Genomic DNA, 27,364 nt, shown 5'->3' on the forward strand with positions numbered 1-27,364 from the left:
CTTGACATCGGGGTGAAAATGATGTAACGTCTCGGTTGCGAATATCATGCCTCGAATACCACAAGAGGCCTTTAACACAAATTCTGCAACCGGGTATGATAATATTCAGACTGCTAGCCGGTGACTATAGCTGTACAGTTGTATAACGGGAGGGCACTGTACTACCCAGTAGGCTTAGGATGAAGGTCAAATCCCCTCTGGTTGATAGGGAGAAAAAAGTGCTTTCACATTTCAGTAAATACAACCCCAACACCACCATTTCACAGCAATCCTCGGATTCTCTTTTGTGGAAGGTCAAAATTACTCGACATACTGGTTGCGTGCAAAAAAAATTAACCATCAGAAAATTCAATGCACCATACAATACCGACTGACTGACATACAATTTGTGCATTGAAAATTGGTATGGCGAGATGACGTTTCAAATTAACCCTGATTTTCAAGGATATTATCGCGTGTCAATTGGTTAATTTCATGTTCGATAATAGCGCTGAAATTCAAATCTCGCTGCGACACTGACGCTTTGGCTATAATCCAAACCCAATTCATCCGAAAGAAAAAATTTGTCCTGGTGCAAACATTAGTCATCAAAGCTTATTTCAGAGATGAGAGAGAGGACCTGAACATATTTGATCTCATCCTGATACTGCCGCAGTTTCCAGGAAACCAAAAACACATCGCCCCTTATCCCCAAGCACTTTCTGCACCAATGAGAGAGAACTGGAGATCTCAGCACCTATCAGCCGACACACCCAGCTTATCTAGAACAGCAGAAGAAGAACTCCAGAATAGGAAACTCAGCACACAGACAGGAAATGGCAGTTCCCTCGCCTTTTCTGCGCGAAGGACTTGGGCTAGGAGGCTTTCCCCAGGAAGGTCCCGCTACGAGGTTTAGTTTCACTGCAGTGGCGGCCTGTAGCGTAGCGGTTAAGGTAAATGACTGGGACACACAAGGTCGGTGGTTCTAATCCGCACAGCCGTTGGGCCCTTGAGCAAGGCCCTTAACCCTGCACTGCTCCAGGGGGGAGGATTGTCTCCTGCTTAGTCTAATCAACTGTACGTCGCTCTGGATAAGAGCATCTGCCAAATGCCAGTAATGTCAAATGTCAGTCACGGGCCCTGGAGGCTGGAGAGTACGCAGATTTTCAATCCAACCAATCACTACACCCGCTGATTTCATCCATTATCGCCGCCGGGTCCGGCGGAGAACCGGATTGTCCCGGGCCACGCCTGCTGGTGGAGAGGGCACACGCACCGGGGTTGGGCTGAATAATCAGCCCAGGTGCTTACCGTGTGTCTGTCTCCACAGTGTGTGGCTGAGCCCGGGAGATCACTCCAAGAGCGGCAGTTTTGTGGCAGAGTTTTTTTTGCTTTCTTTATCCGTCAGTTAAGCGCCAGAAGGAAGGAAGACTGAAAAGTGGCTCTGAGCAGTGAGCTGAAAATCTGTCGCTTGGTTATGCTTTCTTTTGCCTTTTCTTTGTTTTTTTTGTTTGTTTATTGTGTTAATTTATTATTTTGCCCGGAACCCGAAGACAAGGGAAAGACTTTTTATTATTTCTTTTGTGTCGGTGTGGGCAGCCTCTCTCTCTCTCTGCTCTCTCTCTTCTCTCCCTCTCTCCCTCTCTCTCCCTCTCTCCCTCTCTCCATGCGGCAAATGACGGTCAAATCCCAGAAGCGCCACTCCCAGGGGAGTGACACACGCCTTGAACCAGAGAGAACTCATTACTGAAATCAGCTCATGTAGTGATTGGTTGGAATGAAAACCTGCACACTCCACTGCCCTCCTTGGCACCTGATTGGCCACCACTGCTTCACTGCGAAACACTGGGGGAGCTATAGGCCAGAAACAGCTCTAAATACATGTTTAAAATGAAGTTTTCCATTAACAAGAGAAACCCAACATATTTTTTATCATGCACAGTAATTTAAAAACAGCCTCTCTGATTCACAGTAGCCCTTCAGGCTGGTTTACAAGACCAAAAACTGCAATTTACCCAACACTGAAAGGATTTTCTTTCCCTTCACAAAAGGCTGCATCTTGTGAGATATGAAAATTGCCATTCTCTACATCCCAGACTGGCATACGAGACGGAGGAAAGAGCCACAATTAAGACGTGAACATAGAGTTCACCACTTAGTGCAACAACATCCACCTGAAATCAAACTGCCATGTGTTTGTCTGCCTTTGAACCTACACAGTGCAGGTAGTAGTTTATGAACAAGCCAAATTAAACCAAAGCACACGGAAGCCTACAGAACATATTCATGAGAAGATGTGCAAAAAGATATCTAGCTCTTCTAATTTTATCACGTTAGCACCTGCTGAAATGACCAACCCTGGTGTAAAATCCAGCTATGACCAGCTTGAAACACCAGCTATCAGCTGTTTCAAAACCTAGCTTGAGCAGTTTTTTTCAGCAGGGATGGTATCCATTTTGTATTTAAATATGGTCCTCCTTGTTGTTAAGCACCTAGCTGTTCCTCTTTACAACTGCTGGGCCGATGTGAGTCAAGCACTACCTTTTTTAAAACTCCAATACCCATGTTCCCACGCATCCCTTTTCCCTGGAGGTTTTACCTGCAAGGGTGCCTGGGTAATATTGCGGCTTTCACAGACCGACCCCGCACGAGACGCAGCGCTCTGGTTTGCGAAAGCAATCTGGACCCACATCAGAACAGCGAGCACCTCACGATCCATGGATCTGCCACACCGGTGAGATGGATACGACGTCACCGTATATCACATTATTGCCATTTACGCCGCAGAGATGCACTTATCCACGGTGACCAGCGTTGGACTTCTGGAGCAGAGCCACACAAACCTCCAGCTCAGTGCCCTTCTAAAGACCACTGCAGACTAAAGAGCAAGCTGCACATTAAACAGTTCTTAATTTTATTTATTTTACGACTGGTGTTGTCTGCGGTCTGTACTAATGCGTGCGTCTGAAGGGACTGAACGTTTTCTTGCACCGCCATGTCATTTGCTCTTAAATTGCCCAAGTGGAATAAATAAAGTTCTATTGCATTATATATTATATTGTATTGTACTGTACTGTATGACTCTTTGTATTTTCACACAGTAGCATTTAATACATGTGAATGCACACTGAAGCAGTGCATTTTAACGCTCAAGGGCACAGCGGCAGTGGCCTACCTGGGAATTGAACCTGGGAATCTTGATGATGTTGTTCTATTTACGCTCCACCGAATTGTGGCATCGAGTCTCACGCGAACAAATAATGCGGCAACAACTAACGACGGGGCTGTAAATACATGACCCAAATATTAGACCGTGGCTTCATTTAGCAATTTTATAGCCTTTTTATATCATAGTTTCCCCCCCGCGCTCGATTTGAAATTCTCAAGCCATATTTGCAGACCTGGAGGGCTGGAACGCCCTCTGAGAGAGAGGGAGGGAGGGAGAGAGAGAGGGAGGGAGAGAGAGAGAGGGAGCTAGAGAGAGGGAGGGAAGGAGAGAGAGAGTGAGGGAGAGAGAGAGGGAGGGAGGGAGAGAGAGAGTGAGGGCAGACTGCAGGCGCCCATCAACTGGAGGAGTCACTAATGTGGGACGAGGTGGGGAAAGCTCGCCAGCTAAAATGCCGTCAGCTAAGACCCCGTCTCCCTGGGCAACCATATGGTGAACTACGGCCCCCCTGGGCGAGGTCAGGGTCGTACTCCGGACAACCAGGCGAGACACGGGCGTTAGCTTCATACGCCTCCTGGGAGGCCCATGGGGAAATGATAAAACAATCAGTTTCGCTGCCAGGAACAAAGTCTGACCGTTTGTCAAAGTTTTACATTCGGCAGTGGCATTTGAGAAGCAACAAATCCAGGAGCAACTGACAGAGAAGAACAGAAAATGAAATAATGATGTGGCGTTTTTAATTTTACTGCCTGGTGACGGTTAGCCATAATTCAAACTGAACTGTGGTTTCTTCAGACCTTGGGGGGGAGGAGGTAAGATGATTCGTATAGCCATACTTGGGAACATTTGGAATAGCTTATGAAATCATTCAGAATGCATACTGCATAATCAGCATTCAGGTGAAAACCCAACTACATTTGGTTGAAAAGTTAGTATTTTAGCCGACTAGAACATAGCCGGGCTATATCCAGGTCAAACCTGTGCTACAGTATATTGGTATAACGTCAAAATGTCTCTCAACCTAGATCCACCCCTTAGAGGTGTAGATTCCAGCTTTTCCTCACTGGGTGGCGTCTCTCTCTCCCGAGTCTCCACTGTAAAGCAGGACACAGAGGTGTATCCGAGTATGCCAGTGACATTCCCACAAGCTGCTGTTCGGGAAACATCATAGCCTCACATCGCTCAGAGATGAAAACACCACTGGGCTGACAGTCCGGCACTACCATATCGCAGAAATTTGATTCACTAAACAAAATAACTTGCAAGGAGGCCAGAAACCATTACGGGTACTTACATTTCAGGGTTTTTTTATTTTATTTATAACTTCTCATGATACATTATCATGACAGGTCAAAGGGGTGTTTTCAATTAGCATCAAACATGAATGATAGATAATGGGTAATATAGATTTTTCAAAGAGCAGGTTTTTATGCTCGGGAGATTCAAGATGGGTCTTTTTGATTTTGGCTGTGTGGTGCACATTGCAGTTACACAACTACCGACACACCAACTGTGAGCACAGCAACGCGGCCAATAAAAATATCGCAGCTGAATCGACGCGGGCCAGAGCGTTCAGCGAGGGCCCTTGGCGGCTACCTCATCTCCCAGCCTTAGCACCCTCCCCAAATGGAGTCGCACACTTAGCAGTTTAATTAATTGGCTGGTCCCGGCGGTTCCGATGAAGCTGCCGGGTGAACAGAACTGGATTCGGCACTCGAGGGCGCACTGCATAGAAGCAGCAGGATGGGAGGACCATTACACGCACGCTCTCATGCAGCGTGAATGCGCTCTGATTCACTGCAATCAGCCACTGGCGTCCCGTGCGGCGACGTGAAATCACCGCCTTTCACGACACCGTCTCGGGTCTTTGTTGAGAGTTTGAGTCACTTGAAGGGGACGTGCGGGAATATGCAAACAGAAGACGAAAATGGAGGGGGGGGGGCGGAGAAATGTTAAAGTCACACAGGTCCTCATACGCTCCGGACGTTCTTAACCGACACCGCTCTGGCATGCGGTGGGCACGAGGATTCCGTGTCCCAGCTGGACACAGAGGGCAAGACCCACCACCTGAACGAAACACTGAATAATGCCGTCATCATTTCCCCTCCTGTCCCTTTAACCCAGTGCTTCCTGCAACTGTAGTTGACCTGCGGTTCTTATAATCGCCTTCGGCGTGCACCTACTACTGTACGTACGTCACATTGGATTAAAGTGCCAAATACATGTCATGAAATGTAACATTTCGGTATCGTAATTTTCTGACGAGGGTCTGAGTACCAAAAACGTTCAAAGAAACATGGTGCATTGCATTAGGCTGTGTTACAGGGAGTTCCTCATTTTTCCTTCTTCCTTCCATTTTTTCCTGACGTTTTCCCCTATTTGCACCTGCAGCAATGCAGCCCTTTGCCCTGCTCTTAACCTAGAGCAGCCATCATCAAATCTGGACCTTGAATCCAAATCTGGCCCTGGTTTTCTTTTCTCCCAGGTAATTAGCTGAATAATTAGTTCTACTGAGTGGCCAGACTTCACACCTGACTCCCAGGTAAAGGGAGGGTGGAAAACCAGCAGTCCTCGGACCTCGAGGACCATGATCTGATGATCCCTGGTCTAGAGCTTCCCAAACTGATGGCCAACAGTTTGTGACAAGAGTGGGGCTGCAGTGGGTTTTGAGATAAATACAAAAAGCAAAACCTTTTTTGTTGTTTTCATTGCAGGTTCCATCATACACTTCCCATTGCTTTTAAGCACTGCCCTTGTTACATATGCTGTGCATGCAGCTGTTTTGATGTGTTGAAATTTTAAATTCATTTTAATTATCTATCAAAGCAATCATCAATGTTAATCTATAGTTATACTTGTCAGGTAGGTAGTCTATTTGGGAACCACTGATTTTAACCTACCCTGCTGCCAACAACTCTCTGTGTTGACTCTTGACTTTCTACATCTAAAGTAGAGAAAGGCAACACAACTACCCAGAGGGTCACTAACAGACATTCTGACACTAGGAGGTGAAACTTGTTCTAGTCCCGCACATCACAGTAGATCTGCTCAAACTGCGCTGCCTGCAGCTCAATGTTCCAATGCGCGACACCTTGCCGGGGGGACGCGGAGACGTAAGCGCAGAGATGCGTCAGAAAACGGGATTAGCCTTGGATGGCACAGAATGGTGCTTAGTAAACAGCGCGAGACCGGAGGCGAAGTTCTGCCGATCCGTTTCCTGTTGGAACACTGAACGTGGAATGCCACAGATGCCAGTGTTCTTTCATCGAGAACGCCAACTCCTCCGGTGCTACACGGCTCCTACTAGGAGCCGGAAACTTCAATGAATTTCAGCAGAATACTGCACTGACACTCTGTCCACAAATTGTGTAGTATCCAACCAATTAATTAACACATTATTTGAAAGAGTAAACGGCCACTTAAAAATACGACCATATACCCAGGTGAAACTTGTGTCAGAACCAACCCGTTCAAAACACCATTGCAATTGCGCTACTAATGCAATTGCGCACTGCATAGTGAGAAGAATTTATGACAATATCAGGTCAAACCTTACAGGCGTAGCTACGATTGGAATAATACTTCAAACTAACAACTGGAACACGCAGGAAAATGATCTTACTGAAGGTGGTAACAGTATGTCCTTAGCGAATTCTTACAGGATGCTTAATAATAGCCAATGGCCATATAGCGGTGTATATTACACACATAGCAAGTTGGCAAGCCATCTACAAATCTACAGCATGTTTATGTTCATTTGAAAACTGAAGGTTTAGAAATAGCCTACGTTAACTGCCTGGTTCGCTTGTCAATATTTAATTGACTCGAATTATTGATCAATAATGCCATCTCCCAAGACCAATTTAGCCAGCTAATGACGTTAGTGCCAATTAAAGATTACTTGTTAGACAACAAATTTTCCAATTTCAAGTTAAATATTGACTTTGATAACAAATAAGCAACGAGCCACATGTCTACAAAGCCACTTTTAGCGAGCTAACTTACCTAGCGAGCTAATTAACAACGCACACAATTAGCTAAATATTAAGCCAACATTCTTCATAGAACGCTCCAATACAGGCAAGCTAGCTGAGTTAGCTGCATTAATAGCTGACGAGGAAGATTCGGTACGATTTATGCCTTATGGTATTACTCTAGCTAAGTTTATCTGGCTAATGTTAAATTAAGTTAAATGTGCAGTCCATCACACGTTTATTGACGTGCATGCTTCCAGTTGATGATTTTTATTTTATTGAAAATTAACGAGCTTGTCAAAATAATACACACGAAGAGGCTGTCTGACGTTAGGTTTACGTTGTGATTTGCAAATATTATCTTGCTAGCCATTATTGAAAAACTGTGGTTATCAATTCAAACAAACAGCGTTACTTGCTTGCTAATTTGCACGGTATGTAGCAAACTGTACCTATAACCAAGCATGCATTCTTAACAACTCGCCTTCGCAGGCGTTCCCCACTGAAAAGGGAAGGTTATTTTACGTTAGGCTAGCTAGCGGCTAGCTGGCTGGCTAGCTGCGATTCCTTGAAAATTGACTGCTGCTTACACGCGAGCGAGTTGGCCTCATTATCATCAATAGCCGTTTTTGAGAATCTGGAAAAAATAACTAATGCCTGTTTACCTATATCCCCGGCGTCCATTCCGTAGCTGACACCGATGACAGTTTCGCTCTCATCAGACGCCACAGCTCCAGTTAACGGACTCCCTTCGGCGGCCACCGACGGGCTCGCCGCTCCCTCTGCTGCAGCTTCCATTCAGAATCCAAAAACAAGCAGGTTGAAGCTTCCGAATGAAATATCCACTGAAATCGTGCAAATATTGACAAAATGTGAACGCGTTGTCGGAGCAATATTATTAACTGAACCAGACATGGACCAAATTAAAATGAAAGCAGGCGGACAATCCTTAATTGTGTATGCCTTGTTTTCATCGGTGCCGTGTCACTCAGCCGCACACGGTACCGTCTTCGCTAGATGCTGCTGTCCTGTTGTGTTTCTCTTTTCGACTCATTCTTTGCCAGAGCTCTCCATGGGTTATACGTCACACTTGCCTGGTAAAAGCAAGTGTACGGTTTTACGTCATCATATGAGGAGATGGACGCGAATAAAATTACGTCTTGTCAAATTTTGTTACCTAACGCCTATTATTCTACATACTGATTAATTTGTTTTATTCTACACTTGTTAATACAATTTGTTTCTAAATTGACCACAGACTTACCACATGATAACAACCAGAATCCAATCAGAAAATAGTGTTATTAATCACAGGACAAGTTTTTATTTCTTGTTTTTATCAGGATAGAAAAATGTGCCTGATATAGCCTGCTGATCACACCAGGATGGGTATATTGATGGCACACGACCGTGTCAATATAAAGAACCAGACAGTACGACCATCTGGATGTGACTGCATCTAAAGAAAGCATCTGCCATTCAGTGCACCATTGTAAGCAGTCATGGGGGGTATTCTCTTTCACATTGATTTCTTCCCGTTTTTTTTTTATTTGGAAGTCAGTTGTTGCCGTGGATATCTCTCGTCTTTCGGCAAAGTGACAGCTCCACACATCGGAGACCCTATTTGTAATCCCCCGGATCAAAGCGGTGCGGGTTTCAGGCTATGACAGACAAGCCCCCTTCAAAAAACCCTGACGTGAGCTCCCCGGTGCCGGGAAGGAGGAAACCAGAACAGCAAAAACAGTTGACTGGGCCACATAGTATGACAAGAGCTGAGGAGAGCATACAAGGGAACACCACAGAGCTGTAGAACTTATACAGTACTGTGGGGGAGACACGGCTCTATCGACTGTGTGACAGCAGAGGCTATGACTAAAAGATTCACCAGATAGAACAGAAGACTGATTTAACTTAGATCAATTTGTTTATTTATTTGTATAGCGCTTTTCTACAGTAGACTGTCACAAAGACGCTTTACAGAAGGGAAGAGACCAGGGAAATAATATCATCCCTAAGCCCCCAAATAGCGTATGATGTAAACGACTCCCTAGTTGGAGGAAAAACCCTCAAATGTTTTTAGATTTGTCTTCCTGTTTTAGTTTATTCTTATGATAGGAACTTTATATTGCATTGCATGTATCTGAATCTTTCAGGACCTCAGTGAGTCATTTCAAGGGGGGGGTTTATGCTGAATCAAATTTCTAAATAAAAACGAAATAAATATTCATGTCTTATATGACAAGAGAAGAACAAAAGCCAAAAGAGAGAATTGCATTTCCATATTTCATTAGTAGTTCTTAAGTTAAACCTCAGGCCTTGAATAATGAATATGTAAAAATAAAGTCTAACTAAAGCTTGAAGCTGTTGACACAACACTGCTACGCACGCCAACCTTTTTGGCTTAAAAGTATCTATGAGGATATTAGCAATGGGATTTTAAACTTATTAAGTTTTTTATTATTTCTTTGTTCCAGTTCTTGCGCTTCGTTTCCTTTTACCTAGACACATGCGAAATACATTTTAGTTGGAAGCCGTGCACGTTATTGGTGCCAGACACCTTTATCATGCAATTCAATAGCTTGACGTCATTCAGTCATTCGTCTCTCATTTTTTCCATAAACGCAAAATTAAGTTATTGTATCCTGTACCTTCTGACGAATAGACTCCCTTTTGTAAGACATCCCGTCAAGGCTACACAGTAGAGGGCGCCACAACAGCATTTTCATCGTTAGAATAATTTTTTGTTGGCTGTTTGACAAAATGTTTGATTATAAACTCATCGGTCGTTATTTCACGACGTTTTTATTCTCCTAACTTTCATCTTCTCTTAACTTCCCCCTTCTTTAACTTGAGTGCTCCACCGACGTCATGAAGTTAAGTAAATTATTGCAACAATCATGTGCTTGTTCAAACGAATGCATCGTGCTTACACTGAACAGAAAGCAGTGCCTAAATCGAAATCTATCTCCTGTGGGGACTTTTATCATAAACATTTCGATTTTTTCGAATCTCATCTGATTGTTCTTCGAAAATCTTGTCTTATTTGCAGCATGGACAGAAGGGGGCGTTGCAGACTTGGAATGTTTTCCGAGCATTGTATTGTTTATTTTATTTATTTACCAGGGATAGTGCATATTAATCAACATTTTCGGTTTCCACGTCAATTTAAATGAGCTAATATCAAAGTGTATGCACTTGTACGTCCAGGCTTTCATACGAGCTAATGTATCCAGTACAGATCGTGTAGAATACGTTCATAAACCTTTGACCAAGTGGCTTTAAAAAGAGAGTGCTGTTGAATACATTGTAAATGTATCAGATAGTTCCTAGTCTTAATTTCAATAGGATTGCTTTAATTGTTTTTATTAAAGGGAAACCATTTTCACAGGAAGCTCTTCCTCTGCCAGAGAGAAGCATTATACATAAAATGTATTGGCCTTAAAATGAAGTTCAATGCCTTCGCCACCGGCCCACAAGCAGATTTAATGACATAAGCGTTCATATGTAACATAACAAAATAATATATATGAAGTAAATAGCTAAAATATTGTACCAATCTCACTTTAATAAATAACTGATATATAGCACATTGCTATATGAACTATGTGTATGAATGGTAGTTCATCTCTTAATTGACACATTTTAAACCAACAAAGAAAATTCAACAGACGGCAAAACATCGCTTTTGACACTTTTTATTGTTCACATTAAAGTGGAAATGCGCTTTCAGCTATACACGTTGTTTCTGACGGAACTTATTAGGCGTAAGTAGCAGTGAAGGGTAGGGTCGGGGTCCTCTCGGATGGTCGGGCCGGGGGCCAGGCGCCTTCCCAGGGGGGGTGCACGCCGAATCATCAGGCCTGTCCCGTCCGACGAGCGGGTTTGCGGACAGGCCGTCACTGGTCTGGGGGAACGGACACACCGGCTCCCAGCAGGCCAAGGGAGAGGACGGAAGCAGGATGACGGGGGCGGAGTCAGAGGAGCGATGATGGCACAGTCATTTTTGGGGGGTTACAGGTATTTCAGGACATCCTTTTCTACTTCCTGTAAAATAAAGGGTTAAATTAGTCATAATGGGTCATCATATTCCCTGAGCTGGCTGGATTAAGCAATTGGCAAAGATGAACTGAATCTTTGTGGTACAAAGTTCAGCAATTCTGCAAAGCATTCCCCAGAATATGCCTAGTCATGTTGTTGCATAGTCATGATATGATAAATAGCTTATATAGCATAGCTTGATAAATATAACGCTTCCACAAACAACAAATACCCTAAATCTCTGTACCCGTGACAAAGCCCATACAAATGGGTGAACTTTGCTTCCACAGAAACACATTTTAATTCTTCTGAACATGATATGTTATATGTCTATATGCAGTCAATGTGTATAATGACTTCATGAATATGCAAATGATAGAAAGATATAATTTGAATACAAACACATTTCAGTAACTTCAGTGTTGCCTTTGATTTAGCACAAATTCCAGGTCCCTTCTTTCTCCGGCACCACACTGTTTTGAAACAGTTTTGGTGTAAAGGGTGTCAGCCCACCCACGGACACTCACTACTGGCTGCAAGTGCCAGTTTCCGCTAGACGGGACGCCCTGTACGTGTTTATAAAAATGTGTGGGTCGGGAGGAACAAGGACTGTGTTGTCCACAGGCCTGGAGCCAGTTCTGGGATGGGTGGCACCTCTCCCGCCTCTACCCACCGACCCCTCCACAGCTGGGCATCTCAGGACAGACTGTGCTCTGTGCCACCCTGCCCGTCTCACACAAACACCCTCCCCGGCGTGTCCCTGGAACAAGGCTGCGCTTTTACGAGGCTCTGGCATTCGCAAACATGAGCACGTGAAAGGTTATAAAGGGGAATTAAGCCCGTCAGTCACGCCACACTTCCCTGGCGAAAACACTGGGTGTCACAGTGGAGCGTACGAGGCTGATCAGCAGTTTGCCGGCAGGATTCTGGGTATGCCAACAGGCATCAAAATGGCCGCCTCTCAGGGTCAGTATTTGACAGTGTCTTTTACTTACACTCGGGTCCTGCATTGGTGAGTATCTTTTCACGACTTTCCCCTCTCTGTCTATGAGAAACTGCAATGTGAAGCAAGAAAAACATAGGCGGTCAACAACACAAATCGTCTCAGAGTATGGACACTATAAAAATAAAAATAAATTCTCTGGGACGCATGTATTAATCTGGACGAATGAATTCACCTGTAATATATAAACGTTATGCTAAATATATTGCTGCTACACCATTTAAGTGATCGATCCTCTTGTATTGTGATTACACTGTAAGCTATAACTCATTTCTAGGTTGCTGATAAAATGCTACAAAGGGAACTCCCACTCTAATCAGAATTTATAACCAGGCGCTGCTTCTACCAGCTAAATGGGCTGATGTGAGAGTTTTGATAATAAACTTGAGAATCAGAATCAAACACAAAAGACAAAATGTCTCAGCTTCTTAAAAATGGCAGTCATTATGTAGAGAGTGCACTGCAAAGTACCAGATTATGGAAGCCATAACCTTGAGAAGCACAAATCCACTAAATGGCTAAATCCTAACCCAGCCATGTTTATTGTAACTATTGTTTACTTCCAGGATTTCTAATGTGTGTAGCGTTACAAAAATATTTACCTTGGTGAAATTCCACTTGATGTAGCTAAGGATGAGGAGAAAGGGTACGGTCAGTAGTTGCATAATAAGATAATGGTTTGCTATTCCAGGCACACAGCCACTTGATCAAATCTTGATTTTGCATGTCATTCAAAAATACTTATTTTTCATTTCATTTAATTTCAATTTTATTTTTAGCTTAAGCCACTGAAATAATGATGATGTCACCCAGATAATAAATCCTGTGGGGGTATTTTAAAGTACTAGAGCTTTTAACCCCAGGCTTTAAAAAGCTCCCACCTGCCCCTGACACACCCAGTAGCAGTAAATTAGGATAATCTAAAACTCACTTTCCCAGGGTTCCTTTGCCGTTGGGCTGCTCCTTCAGCCACTTCCACAGGGGGTGGGCGTCTGCCCCATTCACGTCGATCTTACTGAAGAGGTCGAACTTCGCGTTGTAGGACTGGGCAAATGTCTTAATCTCCTGATCTGTTCCCGGCTCCTGAGAAGATAAGGCGAGGTTCAGCCCGAGTCGGCCACGTCTGCACAGGGCAGGCCTCAAACCCTTTAACACGCGCTTAGAATGTTCTTCACTGAACACTCTAATTGGCACCTTTGATCAGCACTAGCTCTCACCTGTAGTACTGTGTGTACCGTATGGTGTGAAATAGTTCTTAGTTTGCAGTAGCACTGTGGTCATTGTGTAGCACAATTGGCAATTCAAAAGTGTGGGGTACGCTTTTATGTTTATGCAAGAATTATTTTGCGTAGTTTTGCCTTTAAATATGTGAAACACATCTACATACCTATAGTTTCACAGAACTAAGCTGGCATAATTGGCTTCTGCAACAGGATGAATTAGTGACCTATGCTGCATATAAGATATACAGTAGTGTGCAGTGATGATTATACACCACCACCTAATATATTACTTCTTAAAAATGTTTTGGTGAAAATTTATTTTTGATAATACTATTGTAGGCAATGAGAACAAAAAAAATCATTCCCACAATTACATTGGGGTAAAAGTATGACTAATAAGCAGAGCATAGCATGAATGCATGTTTGAAGGCTCATTCCATGATTGTTGATGTTAAACAATTTGTTTAAACTGGTCTGAAGCAACATTATTCTGCAAAATGACTTCTGACGGTCAGTTGTTCCAGTATTTAAGGTAACACAAACTTTGAGCAGTGTCACAGTGTTAAACACGATGGCACGACGGAAGGAGCTCTCTGAGATTGTTCATAGCCGCATTGTAGCATTACATGATGCCGGTTGGTCACTTGATTACAAGACTCATCTGGTGACATAAAAGTTATGACTTGGCCCTCTCAAAGTCCAGACCTTAATCTGATTGATTGATTTGCTGGATACCAAGATGAATAAATCTGTTGTAACATCATATGGAATGGTTTAACGAGTGAAGAAATACAAAAATATGTGAACGATTAAATGCAAAGCAAAGGGTGGCCACACTATATAGACTTTTTTCTCCAAGAGACTATTTTCTTTTTACAATATATTGTTATCTGTTTACTTATTTTCATCTACATGAACCAATATTACATGAAATAAATACTTGAATAGTACTTGGTTCCTGATTTATCTTCATTGTGTTAAGTGTATAATCATCACTGTACACTACTGTAAAAGCTGGCTGCATCAGTTAACCCTTGTGTAATCTTAACATTCTGTATACTCCCCTAAGGATAAAATTTTTAAACCCAAATCTATTTTGCATGAAGAAACAACCTGTCATTCATCACAAACTTTAAGTTGAAAAAGATCATTCAGGGGTTTGTCTCTGCTGTTAAACATAGTGGTGGGTCATTTTTTACCCTGAAGACAACACAAGGGTTAAGCATTTCAGTGTTGCTGTTTAAAGTAGATCTTCCCTCTCCTGCAGTGAGGGAATTTAGCCAGATGAGACCCAACAGAGGCTCTCTCTCTCTCTGATCTTAGTTAGACAGGTAGGACCCAACGGAGGATCCCTCTCTGTTCTTATTCATACAGATAAGGCCCAGAGAGGGTTTCAGCCCCTGCCGGATGACGGTCCGGAGTGCGTACCTGCCTGCCAAACTGGTTGGACGGGAAGGCCAGGATGCGTAAACCTCTCTCAGAATACTTCGCGTGCATCTCCGCAAACTGAGAGTAGTTTACTGGGGTTTTGCCTCATTGGGAGGCCACGTTTGTGATGATGGCCACAAAGCCCCTGTGTAGAAGAAGAGAATAACTTTCATATAATAAATGTAAATAAAACCAACACTTGCTCAAGGCTCTATACCAGCATGTGGAGTGCAAGCAGATTACTCTCACTTCATATGCAGGGCGAATATACATATGCAAACTGTATACTTGAAAAATGAAATTATTTGATCTGTGTATTGTGTTTTCCTTGCCTGATCGCCACAGCCTGGTCTATGTGTTGGTTTAAAGCCAGCGGTGCATTAAACCCCAACTCATCCGCAGTCATAGACAGGAAATATTTTATAATATACAATGTTTTTAAAATATGGAAATATTTTATAATATACAATGTGGAAATAAACTCTAGTTGACTTCCTGGTATGGATAGCTCTGTACCTACAGAAAAAAAGTTTTTACGTTTCTTGACATAATACAAGTGTCTTGGATGACAAAAATGTTGCAGTGAAAATATTTATGATAATATTATGTTTATTCCATTTTTATTTAATGTCCCTTGTAGAGTAGGCTTTCAGCATAGTAGAATATACTGTTCTCGAGATTAAGAGCAGAGGGGAACATAATTATTTGTAAGGTCTTAGGAGGATGAGGTCCTGCTGTTTGAACTGCGTGTGTCCCGGTTGTGTCCGGTTGAGTTGGCACACCTGTATTTCTCCAGGGAAACCTCGTTGCCATCGATGTCCTTGGCTGAGAACTCATAAATGGTCTGAGCTGACTGCCAGTCCTCCTTCGCTGCCTGTAGGTAGAGGGTATGGAAGATCGGTTACATGATACACAACATACGAGACTCACACACACATGCAGGCATGAACACACACGTACACACACAAACACGCTTCCATTACGTTTTATTTTCATCTATTCTTTTTGTAAAACTTCAAATTAACCTTTCGATTTTAGACACACAAAACATTACATTACATTTTTAGCTCATTGCCAAAGTATAGAACTTTACAGCATTTGTATTCTTTTTACAATTTTTCAAGACAACAGCACTGTCAGGATTACAAAAAGTCACACTGAATACACACTGTTGGAAAATATTAAGCAATCTTATAACCAACAAACAAAGAACACAAAGCTTTGTCTTGACCCAAAAAAAACATCTTCACTGCTCTACCCCATAGTGTTCACAGTTGGTGTGGCTTACCACGGTCTGTAGCAGGAGAGAGACGAGCACAGAGGACCTTAGAAAGGAACGCATGGCTGCCTTCCGGAAAGGTCTACTGAAACAGCAGACTGCACGTAGGATCCTGTCCCCGGTGCCTGTGTCACAGCAATGCCTCCTTAAACCTGGCGATACCGAACGAGCTTCTCGGACAGATTAGCAGCGCCTTCTGTACTCCCCGTGTCATACGCCTCTAAGCTAATCATTAATACAGCGGGCTCGCCGCTTTATCTGAGCGTCTGCTATTTTTATGCTGACGAGCAGCTCGAGGACCGAAATGCTTTTGGATTTTGTCACTGTTGGCAAAGACGCTGCTATCTCGGGCAAGAGCACAGGTTGAACAGCAAGGTAACATTAACTGTTATCCGATCTGATTGGATTGCTGACGTGACAAAGTGCTCTGTAATTAGGGGATTACTTCATTACTTTAGTTCCCTCCCCGCTACGTGGTGACTTTTGGTAGCCGTTACGCAATTGTGTTACGCAAACTGGGATTTAACAGCGGATAATGTTTGAGGATAATTATCCTGTCTAAACGGATAGGGACCAGGGATATGGCAACTATAGCATTACAGCTCTTAGTAAACATTTGTAAAGTGAACTTTTCCCACGAGCCCATTTGTGTCTAGCTGGCTCCTTCAGTATGCATTTGTGCAGTGTGACTGGAGATATTGTACTTCTACATGACCTACTGTAAGTTTATGCATTAGGGTAAAGAGAGGCACTCTCTTATGGAAAATATACCCATAGCTTAATAGATAAAATACACAATGTTCCAGTCTCGAGGCGTCTAGACTGAAACGTCATGTATTTTAAATAATAAAAAATAAATAAGAATAAATAAATAAATAAATAAATTAATAATAATAACAATAATAATAATAATAATAATAATAATAATAATAACAAGAAGAAGGAGAATAATTCCATTATTATTATTATTATTATTATTATTATTCTATTACCATTATCTTTCCAATGAGTGTCATGGGATCAATGATGGCCACAGTGAGTCAGGACCTCAGTTTAATGCCTCATCCAAAAGATGGGGACTCCTACAGCTCAGTGTCCCCATCACAGTTTATCCAATAAACTAGATACATTTTTGATACGAGAGTATTGCGCCTCTATTTCTCGTGCAGCCAGAGAGAATATCAGAATATTCAAAATTATTTTCTTATTTTCTTATTTTCTCATTTACATTCCAATCAAGAGAAAGCAACAATTTCACTTCGGGTACTTTTTTGGGTAATTTCTTACGGGGACTGACTGTACCGAACGTTCGTTTGTAGCACCTACAATCAACACCTACAATCATTTACAATGACATAGTTGTGCAAAAGCCTGGTCCAACTGTCCTCAATCAATGACAGTTTTTACATTCCCGACCCACCCCCATCTTCTCTCCAGTTCACAATGCCCAATTGCTGGTAGCTGCATTCCTGTCCACAGCTGATGTAGGAGACACACACACACACACACACACACATTCCCCTGTGAAACACACAATCTCACTCGCTGCTTCTTTTCACAACATGGCCGACAAGCCATTAGGTGGAGGAAGACGCTTCATATTCAGCTTTAACAAGCAAGCTGTAGGCATCTGACTGACCAGCAGGCGTTGCTAGAGAGCAATGAGGCACATTGAACACTTTTTTTATTTTATTTTTTACATTCATACGCACACTCACACCGATGGCGATGCATTCACACATTCATACATACACTCACACTGACCAGCTTGTCAGGAGCATTTGGGGGTTGGGTGTCTTGCTCAGGGACACTTTTACACAGCCCAGGCGGGGGATCGAACCAGCAACCCTACGACTGCCAGACAACTGCTCTTACTGCCTGAGCCATGTCGCCCCCCCACATTGAACACTCATTGAACATGCCCCCAGGCAGCTATGACACCCCAAGGATTCAATCCTTCAATCCTTGGGGCCCAAATATGCAGCAGAACAGCACTTGACGTGCTACAAAACAGCCCCCTCAAACACACACTGCCACTATTTACAGATAGTGAGTGTTTTCATTCTAAAAATTCACACTCACTCTGAGGTGTGAAACAAGCCAGCAAATCCTCATTTTACTGTAATCGCAACTTTTCTCGTAGAAGCTAAGAAGTGCCGTTGTATTTCAACACCAAGGGAGTCAGCTGTTTCCTCTGGATTAGACATTACAGCATTCACAAGAAGACTCACATGGGGACCTAATCTTACACCTCTAGCACAACAGGGGATCATATGCTAGCGTAGCCACTAGGCTTAGATATGCTTCATTCTACTGGGACTGGAAGCAGAGTTTGACTTTTCTTTTTGGGGGGGGGGGTCTCCCAGGCTCCCCCATAATTTAAACCCTGAAGTAAATTCTCTCTGAGCATACAAACATGCTAATGATTGTATCTTTATGGTTACACTAGGACTCGGAACTGTACTTTCCTCTCAGGTCCTCTTCGTACTTGTACTTGTGTTTGATCTGCACTTCGTTGTATGTCGCTCTGGATAAGAGCGTCTGCTAAATGCCTTGTAATGTAATGTAATGTAATGTAATGAGTGGGTCAAGCTTGCTCAAGTTCAACAGTCAAGAAATGGTATGACCTACCATAGGGGTGTTAAAAATTGTAGTACAAAATGGGGCAGTGGAGGGTTGCCGGTTCGATCCCACCCTGGGTGTGTCGAAGTGTCAAGACACCTAACCCCCAATTGCACCTGACGAGCTGGTTGGTGCCTTGCATGGTGCCTCGCAAATCGCCTTTGGCGTGTGAGTGTGTGTGTGTGAATGGGTGAATGAGAAGCATCAATTGTACAGCGCTTTGGATAAAGGCGCTACATGAATGCAGACCATTCAAGAAACCTTTCTCTGTAGGGGGTTCAAAAGGGGTCAGTGAAATTAACTCTGCCATACTCTGAGAGATGCTACATTTGATCCCTCTTGGAGCACTGGGCGTTTTACAATGGCATAAACTGGCTACACTGGGGTACGAATAAGAGATGCTTAAAAAAGCACTGTATCATAGTAAAATAAGAATAATATAAAATAAAAAACCCGCAAAGATGGGATTGGGTTTACTGACAGTTTACCTGACCATATCGTAACACCATTGACACTGATAAATAATTGGTCATCCACACCAGCGACAGTTCCGGTAGTATTAAATTTAGTAGTTGCACAGCTTTGAAGTAAACACGACGCTTGAAATGTACCTACCCGTTTCTGAACAAATGCAGTCTATTTGCCTATAAAAGGAATCTTAACACATAAATGACATTTAACTTATTTCATGCAAGTATTTTAGCACACCAAGCAATCAAAGACAATTATGGGATGATTTCGATATTTCGCTGAAAAATGCATTTCAAATATTACAGCAGGCAACCTTAAATAAAATTAAATATTGGCGAAATATTGCTGGTTTTAAAACCCAGTTCCGAACAGTAATGTACATTACCATGGCTCCGATGTCCCCACAGCTTGCAAAAAATCCAAAATAACAGCACACGATCAATTATCCACACGATCAATTATCCACATCCTGCCGCAAAACATTCCGACACTTAAGTAGGCTACATTTTGCTTCAACTTTAACTCCGCCCTCGTTGCATTACATTACATGCCCGGTTCTGCTCGCGTTTATCAGAATCTAGCACACAGTGGGTGAGGACCAGTTAACGTCCGAAGATAATGCAGACTTGCGTTCTTTGCTGAACCGTAATACGGCCACCAAATATCGCCCAATCAATCTGTTTGACGCTGGCAGGAAAGCGCGAGGAGGGAGCAGTGGGTGATGCAAATTGACAGATACAGAAAGTATTCGTTTTCGGATCAAATGTCCATGTGGTCTGGTTTAAGGCTAATCCAGCTATGACGATCTTGAAATGGGCAGCTACCAGCCGTTTCGAAACATAGCTTGAGCTGGTTAAACAAAGAATGTAATTGGTGCCAGTGCGTCGCTCTGTGCCCTCACTTGTACCACTGGGTCACGACAGTAGTAGCCTGTGTTGCCTGAACTGTATGCCTTTGCTGCTCTACCTGTGGTGTGGTCCATGTGAGAAAGACGCAATAACACGTGTGTAATGAAAAAACCGGGGGAAAACTCCGTCAAGGCTCTTTCCCTTCTATACTGGACTTTATTCTCGTGACTTGCTGTTACTGTGCTTAATTTTATGACCAGTCGGCCACTGTTTCCGTTTTCGCAATATATGCAAAGCAGTGTCACGTTCGCACTATCTTTTCGGCTCAAATGTCAAAACAGAGGTACACCAAATCACCAGAAATTACCATACTGGTTACCCATTAAGCCTAGTCTGAACTCAGTGAACTGATAATACTTCTTCTTTTAGCTTTTAAATTCAAGTCATACACCCCAAAGAGAGAGTCACTTTCACCTTTAATATTTATTTTCTTTCGGAGTTTATTTTCATAAATCCGTCTTTTTGGAGATGTACAAATATAAGACATTTTAATTTAAAATGACTTTTATCGCTGGTGTAAATGACTTGTAGTTCTTAACCTTATTGTGGCTTTAATGTGGCTTTAATGCTCCAGAAAGCAGGAAATAAGTTACTTTAAGGTGAGAAAGCTTAATATTCGACATAACCAACGGTAAACTCCATTTGTGTGTCCACTAACTTCATCCTTTCACAAAACTGATACACTTTTTAATTGACTTGCTTGACCAAGGCTAGTTTTTTATATCATTTCATTTATTTAATGACAAAAAGGTATCAAACACCCATCTTACCCATGTGAAATGTAATTGCCTTCCTTAAACTCATCTTAAACAGGTTACAGGTAAACAGGTTTCATGGAAAATTCCCTCCCTTTGCAACGCTGTGACACATCCTTGCACATGGAAAACATTAAAGTATTAGCAGTACTTATGGAAAAACAATAATCTCCTTACCTTCGTTTTCCAAAAGAATGGCATTCCTTCAGCTGTTAGTGAAATAACGTTACCCTCTGAAGAGAGAGGATGGTGCCTATTGACAGGTCCATACGGAAATGTTGTGGTGAACATTATAAATATGCCACAGTATAAATTTGCCTGCATACCGGTTATTGTGAAAACTGGAAAAAAGAAAAGCTGGAGCAAAAGGCACATGCATCAGTAGCAAATCCAACAATGTTAATATTCTCTCCCTTGTACAGTACCACTCTAATGTTTTACTGAGGCCCTTTGGATTCCAAGTTTTTAAAACACACAGACACACGCGTGCGCACACACACACACACACACTACATGCTAGTACAGGCACGCTCACTCTCGTTTATTACTTTTACTAATAGTCAAAATATTCTATCAACTATTTTTTCCATCCTGATATTGGCCGCGTTTCCCGAACGCGTTAAGAACGTTCTTAAGCTAAGAACGTTCTTAAGGACCTTCTTAGGCCTCCCGAAAGAAGGTTCTTAAGAACTTTCTTAGCTTAAGAACGTTCTTAACGCGTTCGGGAAACGCGGCCATTTTTGTTTATATTATTACCGTTCCGAGGGGACGGGCAGCCTGTAGCGTAGTGGTTAAGGTATCCACACAGCCGTTGGGCCCTTGAGCAAGGCCCCTAACCCTGGATTGTCTCCTGCTTAGACTAATCAACGTGTACGTTGCTCTGGATAAGAGTGTCGGCCAAATGCCATTAATGTAACAAGACCTTTAAACTTTCACATTGTGGTTTCGTTATGCAGGCTATTCTAACACTTGTTTGTGTTCGTTCATAATGTGTGCAAATAAACGAAACTAATAAACTAAAGAAACATCTCCTGCAGAGTCCGAAAACAGTGCTTCAGAGACGTTTCCTCTTCTGACTAAATTTGCTTATCAGAACATCACTTCCTGCAATAGTTGTTATCAGCCGTTTACATCACAGGTCAGATCATCACAAACAATTTTAATCTATTGCAAAAATCTGCAATATAATTAATTTGGTTATAGCTGCAAGGTATACACTTTACAGATCCAGCCAATATTATTAATTAAACAAAACTCAAGTTTGTCAGTAAAAGAGTAGTGAAAATAATTTCACATTCTCACTTTTTATTATTTTATAGACATGGCAGACATTTTCATTCATGTAAAAATATAATTTATACAAAGCCAGTACAGCTAACACATAAAATGATAACTTTGAAATCCTATTCTAGGTATAGTTTTTTATAAAACATTAGAAAATATTTGGCATGTATTTCTTTAAAAAAACATTCACCAATCCACAAATAGTTAAAATATTTTCCCAGCGACATTACACAATTTAAGTCTGAACCATTGTGAAGAGCACATAGTCTTAAATAAAAATATAAGAAATATCAAAGAATAAGATGCTTTTATAATGTCATCCGTGGCTGAAGGGATAACCTCCCTCAGTCCAGAGCACTCACTAGCAAACAGCAACTAAACAGACTGCGTAACTCAGCCTACGAACACGGGCGTCTTTCGCAGTTTACTTCCAATTCATGGCAAAACTGCAGAAGAGCGGCTGAAGAACCGGAAGAACTCAAAAACGAACACGACGGCAGAAGGCCCTGGTAAAGGAACGTCACAGAGTGAAAGTGCATATGGCACTTTGGTTTCCCTGCTGCGCTATTAGCAAGAGGCTAATAGCAAACGCAGGGGGAGGGAACGGCGAAGTGGTGCTGGAGGTCTTCATTTGGCCGTCGTTTGGCCGTCGGCGCTCTCAGTCTCTAAGTGCTAGGAAGCCGGAGGAGAAAGGCGGTTAACCGCAGAAGATTTCAGACGCTAAATAACTGAGCGACCGCAGAGAAGATTCCAGAAGATTGCGAGAGGGGAGGGCCTGTCGGACAGGATACAGGGGCAGTAACCATGGTTTCCCAGACACGTAGGGGCATCACCGGATCGGGGACGTGGGTGGAAATAAAAGCTAAAACTGACTAAGAGCGTCAGTATTTTTGAGGTTCATAGCAGACCACCATTCACAATGTGTCTGGAACCTTCTACCATAATTGAACAATGTAATGTTTTGCCTCTGAAGAATACCGACATGGTGACAGTCACTGTATGAACTCCCACGATGACACTATCAGTACAATGTCAGTTAAGTCACTGATCTCTTCACTGTTCGATCAAAATGTATAGCTAATATTTTCAGCTCTTCAGTGTTCTGAACTGACATTGGAGCACTGTGACAAAATATGAATTGGGAGGCAAAGTGTACATTGAAAGATTGAAACACAAAAATGAGCAATTTCACATAAAAGTCATACAGCGCACATTGCGAAAACAGTTAAAAATCGGTAATGCACTGACAGGCAAGTGAGGAGAGCTCCTCCCTGTAAAATTGTTCAGGCTGTTTCTATACAATTTATTGGGGCGACATGGCTCAGGCAGTAAGAGCAGTCGACTGGCAGACGGAGGTTTGCCGGTTCGATCCCCTGCCCGGGCTGTGTCAAAGTGTCCCTGAGCAAGACACCTAACCCCTAAATGCTCCTGACGAGCGGGTTGGTGCCTTGCATGGCAGCCAATCGCTGTCGGTGTGTGAGTGTGTGAGTGTGTGTATGAATGGGTGAATGAGAAGCATCAATTGTACAGTGCTTTGGATAAAGGCGCTATATAAATGCCAACCATTTACAATTGTATAGGGTTCCTCCAAATAAAAATGATCAGGCTGTTTCTATACAAGTTTACTGGAATCCTTCCTGTAAAACTGCTTAGGCTGTTCCTACACAAATGTACTGGGTTCATTACCAGTAAAATTTGCTCAGGCTATTTCTATACCCGTCAAGATTACCCAGCTCCTCCCTGCGAAACTGTTCAGGCTGTTTCCTACACGAACTCTGGCTCTCTGTTGCCATCCCCGGCGGCAGCCAGCTTCCCCTTGCACAGGCGAGCCAGGGGCAGCCCCAGCGGGGCAGGGGCCTTGTTGTTGGACTGGTTGGTGTTGAGCTGGGCCAGAGAGGAGGCCAGGTCCTGCTCCGGCTCGTCCGCGTCGGGGGGTTCGCTGTCGGGCAGGGCCGGGGGGCCCCCGGGACTCGGGGGGTCCACGCCGCCCGGGGGACTCAGCTGGTCCTCCTCGGTGCTGCCCTCGCTGTCCGGCTGGGCCCCGGGGAGGGGGCTCTCCTGGCCCCCCCGCCCCGCCTCCTCCGGCTCCGAGTCCGAGTCCAGGGAGCGCTCGCGGGACCCCGAGGAGCACACGGAGGCGCCTGAATGAAAAACACGGAGAACGTCACCGAACCGCCGCCTCGCTCTCCATTACATTACATTACATTAATGGCATTTGGCAGACGCTCTTATCCAGTTGATTAGACTAAGCAGGAGACAGTCCTCCCCTGGAGCAATGCAGGGTTAAGGGCCTTGCTCAAGGGCCCAACGGCTGTGCGGATCTTATTGTGGCTACACTGGGATTCGAACCACCAACCTCGTCTGTCCCAGTCATTGACCTTAACCACTACGCTACAGGCCGCCCCTCGGTCAAACACACAAGAGCGCACGGCGGTGTGTTCGAACCGGATTTAATCCCCCGATTATGAGGAACGGTAATGTTTCTTCCCGGAGTGTATGACTCAGTAAAGGGATCAGTTTTCAGACAGGGAAAATGGCGGTTGTAGTCGGAGCTCTTACCGCTGAGCTCCTCCAGTTTGTCCTCGGTGTCCGGCTGGCCGAGGTTCCCCGAGGCCTCCTGTCCGTCACCCTCCCCCCGCCCGGCACCGCCGTCGTCCTGAGCAACAGGCGTCATGACCACAGACATCAGTCAATCAATTAACCCCGTTAACCCATACACCGAGAAAACAAAAAAAACTGAATTTTGGGGAAAAAAAGAAATAAGAACAGATGTTTCTTTTGGAAATGGACTAAATGGGAAATCTGCCAGCAGTAATAATTTATACATTTGGCATTTATTTATACATATTAGCAAGTGTTGCAATATCCTCATAAAATTGCTAATACATTTTTTTGTTTTGGCATTTTCATTTTCAGTGAAGGGGTTGTGAGCTAAAACATGGTCTATGGTCATGAGCAGATGGCTAAGGTGGGAGTCAGTGGAGGCCAGAAGTCAACAGTCTCGTAATACAATACTAACAGTGCTCACTGCCACTTCTCAAGTTTAGGGGCACTCTCTACGACAGAGGTCAGAAAGCCTGGGTCCAGGAGAGTCGTAGGGTGTGGTGGTTTTTGTTTTCGCCTCAAAACCAGAAACCGGTTCAAACTCAAGAAACCAGGTGAGGCGAGTTAACTGCGTAATCATCTGCTTTCACTGATCAATTCAGTGCCGAGAAACAGCAAAACCCAGCACACCATGCGGCTCTCCTGGACCTCCAGGGCTCTCTTTCCGACCCCTGCCCCAGAACTAAAGGTCACTTCCCTTATAGCCCACTTCCTGGGAGCACCGTGCCCCGCCCAGGCCCCCGGAGCTCAGACCCACCTGCCCGCCGTCCTCCGGGGGGAAGATGTGGCGGTAGAAGACGATGAGGGCCTCCACGATGCGGGCCTGGTGGGGGTAGTCCACCAGGGAGGACAGGGACACGGTGGCCCCCGTGGGCCGGGGCCGCATCAGCGTGGGCCCGAACACGATGCCCAGGTTACTGGGGCTCATCTTATTATCCTCCTCCAGCTCGCCAATCCTGGGGCGGGGGGCGGGGGGCGGGGCAAGGGAGGGACGGGGGGAGGGGGAGGGCAAAGGGCGGGGCAAGGGGTAGGGGAGGGGAAGGGCGTGGCATAGGGAGGGGCATAAGGGAACAACCAAAGCCATTCATTACATTATATTACATTACATTACATTTAGCAGACGCTTTTATCTAAAGCGACGTACAGAACCGTGCATATCAAGGTCAGACAACAAACAACTGAACATGATAAGGTACCAGATAAGGTACAATTCACATGGGACTGGTTATGAACATATGAACATTGTCTAGCACACAAGATAGATAGATAGGCCAGGTCTGTAACTACTACCAAGTCTGTCTGACCCCTGGCCCTCTGAGCTAAAGTGTCAGAGAGTCCATCAGTCAGACACCTAACCCCTGATTGCTCCCAACGAGCTGGCTGACACCTTGCATGGTAGCCTTCCGGTCTCAGTGTGAGTGTGTGTATGAACGAGTGAATACACGCTGTGTGCAGCCATAGTCGCTGGAGAAAGCGCTATATAAGTGCAGTGCGTTCACCGCCCCCGCCCCCCCGGTGTGAACGTGACGGCGGACAGAGCCACTCATTACATTACATTATTGGCATTTAGCAGACGCTCTTATAGAAGCGACATACAGTTGATTAGACTAAGCAGGAGACAATCCTCCCCTGGAGCAATGCAGGGTTAAGGGCCTTGCTCAAGGGCCCAACGGCTGTGCGGATCTCATTGTGGCTACACCGGGATTAGAACCACCGACCCAGTGTGGCCCAGTCGTTTACCTTAACCGCTACGCCACAGGCCACTCACCGGCGCAGGTGACACACGATGTAGTGCAGCGTGGCCACGTTGGCCCGGGGCACCTCTTTCAGCAGCTCCCGCAGTTTGTCCACCAGCACCCGCACTTCGGGCTCTGTGTCGGGGCCCCGGTCCGCCAGCTCGGGCCCCTTCCCCGGCCCCTCGGCCCCCTCGGGCCCCTCGGCCCTCAGGCTCTCCTTGGCCAGGCCCATCAGGCTGTGGTACAGCTGGAACGGCATGATCGGTTCCGGCAGCTGGGCAGAGAGGAATCGAAAACAGAATCAGAACACCCCAAGGGTACGTCGCACTGCGTTCTGGGTAATCTCGCTGCTTGAATTGATGTTTGTTGTTGGCTCCGTCAGAGGGAGGAAAATCGACTGGAATGCCCTCGCTGGTGGCAGCCATCTTACATCCGGACGACTTTGGGGGATTACCCCCCTCCAATCAAGGTGAGTGAGCATGAAGAAGCAAGCATTTTTTCTCTCCCGTTTGGAACAGGGCCTAGCGCCGTGTCCGAATCAGCGCACTCGCCTACTATGGAGTAGGCGAGTTGCATACAAGTATACTCAATAGAAGGCCAGTGTGCCCATTCAGACAAAATGGCCGCTGAAGAGAAAGCACTTTAAAAACGGAACCCTAGGAACAGAGATCTACGATGTCACACAGCCCTCCGCTCTGATTGGTCTGTACAGCCCACCTGTCTGAGGTAGAGTTTGAGCACGTTGCTGATGTCGTGGGGAGAGGCCTGGGACAGCTCCACCAGCTCCTTCCCGTTCTCAAAGGCCTGGCACAGCTTCTCCACCCGCGTCTTCACCCCGTTCACCCGGTATATACCCTGCACAGACACAGCGTTCATTAACACACACGTTCACTA

General features: G+C 44.3%; 3 protein-coding genes across 7 annotated transcripts in view; all 3 read right to left on the reverse strand.

Moving 5' to 3' along the window:
* The window catches only part of LOC133126005 (phosphatidylinositol 4-phosphate 5-kinase type-1 gamma-like), a 54,703-nt gene extending 46,575 nt beyond the window's left edge, over window positions 1-8,128 (reverse strand). Inside the window, exon 1 of the mRNA XM_061237789.1 lies at window positions 7,785-8,128. Coding sequence (XP_061093773.1) covers window positions 7,785-7,917 — 133 coding nt within the window. The 5' untranslated portion in view covers window positions 7,918-8,128. The remainder of the gene's footprint in view (window positions 1-7,784) is intronic.
* Window positions 8,129-10,798: 2,670 nt separating this feature from the next.
* LOC133126770 (phospholipid hydroperoxide glutathione peroxidase-like) lies at window positions 10,799-19,797 on the reverse strand. Of its 2 annotated transcripts, XM_061239105.1 has the most exons (8): window positions 19,569-19,797; window positions 16,100-16,215; window positions 15,594-15,685; window positions 14,812-14,956; window positions 13,092-13,243; window positions 12,763-12,787; window positions 12,153-12,212; window positions 10,799-11,163 (listed from the first exon to the last, which is right to left on the reverse strand). In XM_061239105.1, the coding sequence occupies exons 2-8, from the start codon at window positions 16,151-16,153 to the stop codon at window positions 11,131-11,133; spliced, it is 561 nt and encodes a 186-aa protein (XP_061095089.1). In that variant the 5' UTR covers window positions 16,154-16,215; window positions 19,569-19,797; the 3' UTR covers window positions 10,799-11,130. The 2 variants fall into 2 exon arrangements, with proteins under 2 accessions (XP_061095089.1, XP_061095090.1); XM_061239106.1 differs by lacking the exon at window positions 16,100-16,215 and having other exon boundaries at window positions 19,569-19,783.
* Window positions 19,798-22,106: 2,309 nt separating this feature from the next.
* The window catches only part of LOC133127113 (rho GTPase-activating protein 45-like), a 32,848-nt gene continuing 27,590 nt past the window's right edge, over window positions 22,107-27,364 (reverse strand). For all 4 annotated transcript variants that reach the window (XM_061239770.1, XM_061239769.1, XM_061239768.1 and 1 more), the window contains exons 19-23: window positions 27,188-27,325; window positions 26,503-26,744; window positions 25,492-25,690; window positions 24,690-24,786; window positions 22,107-24,271 (exon numbers count right to left, since the gene is read on the reverse strand). In XM_061239770.1, coding sequence (XP_061095754.1) covers window positions 23,895-24,271; window positions 24,690-24,786; window positions 25,492-25,690; window positions 26,503-26,744; window positions 27,188-27,325 — 1,053 coding nt within the window. In that variant the 3' untranslated portion in view covers window positions 22,107-23,894. The remainder of the gene's footprint in view (window positions 24,272-24,689; window positions 24,787-25,491; window positions 25,691-26,502; window positions 26,745-27,187; window positions 27,326-27,364) is intronic.

Source organism: Conger conger, chromosome 4, assembly GCF_963514075.1.
Source record: "Conger conger chromosome 4, fConCon1.1, whole genome shotgun sequence".
Lineage (NCBI taxonomy): Eukaryota > Metazoa > Chordata > Actinopteri > Anguilliformes > Congridae > Conger > Conger conger.